Here is a 4,202-nt window from a genome sequence, read left to right as displayed (position 1 = left end):
TTTTTGTTCTGACCCATCTTCACTGTTAAGTTTTGGCAATGCAGATTAGTTAAAAGCGCAGCTACGGCTGCCTCTTATTTTAGCACAGTATTTTGCTACAGTATGTATATCCAAATGCTCCACTTCTGTTTCAACATGGAAATCCTATTAAGAGCTCATGTTCAGAGGGAGTCAACACCCTCTCACGTCTCCTAATGGACAGTCCTAATCTCAGCACCCCACTTTACTAAAACTGTGACTTAAGGAGCTGAAGAAACTGCACCTCACACTTGTCTTAAAGCAATGCCAGTAAGGTTAACAGAACAGTAAGGTTAACAGAACCTTACTGGCATTGCTTTAAAGCAAGCATAAGGCCTGCTGTGCTGCGCTGTGACAGGGCCTGGCCTCAAGGCACCACCTGCCCCTGAAATCCACATGCTTGGCCTTGAAGCCTGCTTGTTTGTTTTCTAAATTCAACTTTCTGAGATGTTGTTCTGATGCCTTTCGAGGCCTAGAAAAGCTTTGCTTTACTATGATAAAATGTTAAGTTGTACAACTATGTAAGTACATAAGGCAATTTGTGCTTTTTTCCCCCATGACTAATCTCTCGCTATCATTATTTATCGTTCCACTACATTTCTGTCACTGCAAAATTCATCAACAATTGCATTTCCCTTCTCATCACTTAAATGCTTGTGAAACTGCAGGGTAGCATGCCGTCAAAACCAGACTGATCCCTTTGATACTTGAATAGAAACACCTGTTAAATTAAGAATTTGCAATGTGTGGGTTGTTCTGATTTGCCTCCTTTCCCCTTTGAAGCTCTCATCTGTCTTACAGAAGACCTCTGTGTCACTGCAATTATTTTGTCAGCCCAAATAGTGAACCCCTTTAAAGATGTGGGAGCAGGAAACAGCCTATTTTCTGTAGAAGTAATGAGATTGATGCTAATTATATACCTGTCAGCTTGTTAATGACCACAGAGACCTCACTGGCCAATTTATTCCCAGTATTCCTGGACAGCTAGTTATGACTTTCATTTTCTCAATTTGTTTCATCTTCCCATATAGCGTGCCTTTTCTGGCTGTCATATTATATTTGGAACACAGTAATAGAATGGTAACGTTCTCATATCCAGTGATACCTCAAAGCACATCTGTTTAGTTCTAATAACTTATTATTAGAGCTTATTATGTGCCCAAAACCTATCTTAATACATCTTAAATTTCCTTCAGAATGTAGTTCCATTTACACCTTAGCCTTGAAAACAGATACAGACAGGGTATTGTATGGTATTCTGCTCTCATTCCACTGTATAGCGGTGTCACTTTTCAAGGTATGTAGGCATCTTCTAAAAGCACATTAAGGTATGTGGTATGCATTTCTTTTTTTCTCTCCTTTTAGGAAAATAATGACTTGTCCATGCAGGATATTAAATAATTGTTAGAGGTGGCAAAGCAAGGAAAAGAGTACCTTGGATTGCAATGGGAGTTGATAAAAATTTTAATGACACCAATTTCCCAAACTCTTAAGAAACAGATGTGGGAGAGACTACCTAATTTTTATTTTATTTTTTTTCTTTATTTCTGCTCCTTCGTTCTCCTTCCCAACAGTATCAGCTTGATCTGAACTGTTCTGAAAGGTAGGGTCAGAAGATGCAACTCACTTGCACAGTATTTGAACAGACCTTTAAAAGCTCTCTCTTTCTTGTGCAGTTAAAGTCTACCTATGTGGCCAAAAATTGTAGTTTGCAGTGGGGGATTTTAGTCCTGATTGTGATTCTTTTTTATCTTTCTTTCTGGTCCAGATCACTGAAACCCTTAATGAAGGAGTAAAAAAATTTTTTTATTTTTATTTTTATTTTTTTGTTGAGAAGACAATACAAGAAGCATATGCATGTGTTTGGGATGTTTTAGTAGAAGAAAAGAATTCCTTATGCAGGAGTTTAAGATGGAAGGGTCAGTAAAATCTTAAAAAGAGATTAATTGAGGCCATGCACAGAGGATTCACCTGAAAAACTTTAGCATGCATGTTTAATGTTCCCTTTTTGAAATTCTCTAAACATTATTTTCCTTTCACACCCATCGGTTCTTCTTTCTCCCCGTTCTTCTTTCCTCTCTCTTATTCCTTCTTATTTTCTAGTTTTTCTCTTCCTTCTAGGTCTCCTCTCCCTCACTCTCTGTCCACATGTGCATCAACACATCAACATCCTTGAATTCCACAGTGGGATCTCATTTATCAGATGAGTTTGTTCAGAAGTCATCCTTTCCAAGTGCATGATAAATTGAACTGCAGACTGTGCCACTTCATATGCTTGAGAGACCAGTAAACTGTTATTCATACCTGAGTATATTTTTCACCATTGTGTTTAGGAAAACACAAAACTTGGTATTTCAGTAAGTTGCCACTCTGTAGGCTTACAGTCACTTCAGATATGTATGCATATATATATTATATTATATACATATATGTATATACTTACAAGCATGCATAATAACATATGCTCAGAGATATGCTGCAAGGAAACCTTACGTTGTTTCTGCACTTCTAGATAAGGTTTTAAATACCCATGATACCAGTCTTGCCTAAATTTAAATATAATGGGAAATAGTGAAAGCAAGTTGCCACAAAAATAAATAGCTGAAAATGAAAGGAGGAAGGCAGACTGAGCAAGCAGCTCATCAGAAAGTACTCATTGCCAGAATGCAGTGCAGAAAGAAGAAAGCTAAACGGAGACTGAATCAGATGTTCGCTCTGTACATTAGGTTTAATGGTTGTATCAACGGCTTCATATGACAGGAAATGATCTGGGCGTTTTGTTCACTTATTCTGGATGCCCTTAGTTTCACAGAGCAACGGGTAACATGGATTGCACCACAGAAGGGGACAGCTGAACTCTCCCTCTGGCTTTAGTGAGGAAAGAGCAGCGATGAAATCCGTGGACTGTGTGCACGTCATCCAGCAGAAGGATACCGCCTCCTCTCCCTCTGGCCCCCCCGGTGCTGCTTCAGGCACCACGGGACTTTTTTCTGTCACATTCCTGTGGCTTGCAATGCTCCTGTCCTCTTGTCTTGCAGCAGTGTCTCTTTACCATGTTATCACCCTGAAAACAGAGCTAGAAGCTCTGCGCAGTGAGCTGATCTACAGGGTCCGGGCAAGGTCTCCGCTAGAGCAGCCACCCGTGTCCCCTGGTGACAAGAAAGCAGGTGCCCCTGTTTCTTCCTTCCTGCAAGTGTCTGCAGCTGGCGCCAGGCAGGTAAGCTTGCATGATGGCTGCAGGGGATGAACTTGCAGGAGATGGGTTGCTCACATTGACTGCTGTCTGTCCCTGCTAGGAGAACAGGCTGCCTGGCCCTAGCCCAGCTGAAAGTCTCCAAAAGGAAATCTGGGACGGGGGCAGAAACAGGGGGAGAAGGTCTATTGTCCACACAGAAGAAACAGGTAAATAGCACTGGGCGGAGTGGGAGGGGAGGCTGCAGCTGGTTGCTTTCTGGAGACAAGCAGCAATGTTTGGCTCGCATCTCCTCCTGTAAGCTGGGTACTGCTCTGAAAGCTTATTGTAATTATAAAATTATAAGTAGTAATTATTAAATGATGCTGTGAACCGCATTTGCTTTGCTGATTACCACACTGTTTAAGGTATTATTCCTGCTGTCTGCAGGTTGAATTTTGAACACTGGTTCCCTGTTCTTGTGACTAAAGTATTTCTCAATGATCAACAGTAGAGTTGTGTACGGCAACTTGAATTTTTTCATCTTGGAAGTTGCTTGATTCTAAACCCATCATTCGCAGTTCAGGGTAATGCTTAACTTGTTTCTCTCTGGTGAATATTAAAGAAGGAAAGCTATTATTAAAAATTGTCAAGTCATTTTTCTGGGAAAACATACTCATCCTAAAAGAGAGAAGTAGCAACAAAGCTCCTTGACTTTAGGGAAGTAGGAGCTTTCAAAGAGAAAGGCTAGCTTATACCTGTCTGAAAAGGCAGACTACAAAGAATTCAGAAGATTAGCATTGTCTTTGCATAAAACCTTCTATTAATATAATTAGCAAAGCTAATAAAGGTATGCCCATGCAATAAGGCTAGTACTATGGCATTTTTAAAAGGTGCTGTAGCAAATATCAAATACTGTGCTCTATAAAACACCTCTGATGTGTATTATAATGTTGATGTATTTAATGGGATAGAACTGTTTTCTTCGGGAATACAATTCCTCCTTTTTTTT

General features: G+C 40.1%; 1 protein-coding gene across 1 annotated transcript in view; it reads left to right on the top strand.

Moving 5' to 3' along the window:
• The first annotated feature begins 2,683 nt into the window (after window positions 1-2,683).
• TNFSF13B (TNF superfamily member 13b) overlaps window positions 2,684-4,202 on the top strand; it is an 11,542-nt gene continuing 10,023 nt past the window's right edge. The window contains exons 1-2 of the mRNA XM_003203217.4: window positions 2,684-3,235; window positions 3,315-3,420. Coding sequence (XP_003203265.1) covers window positions 2,909-3,235; window positions 3,315-3,420 — 433 coding nt within the window. The 5' untranslated portion in view covers window positions 2,684-2,908. The remainder of the gene's footprint in view (window positions 3,236-3,314; window positions 3,421-4,202) is intronic.

Source organism: Meleagris gallopavo, chromosome 1 (genome assembly GCF_000146605.3).
Source record: "Meleagris gallopavo isolate NT-WF06-2002-E0010 breed Aviagen turkey brand Nicholas breeding stock chromosome 1, Turkey_5.1, whole genome shotgun sequence".
Classification (NCBI taxonomy): Eukaryota; Metazoa; Chordata; class Aves; order Galliformes; family Phasianidae; genus Meleagris; species Meleagris gallopavo.
Note: the sequence above shows the minus strand (reverse complement) of the source record. Positions and strands in the feature narration are given on the sequence as shown.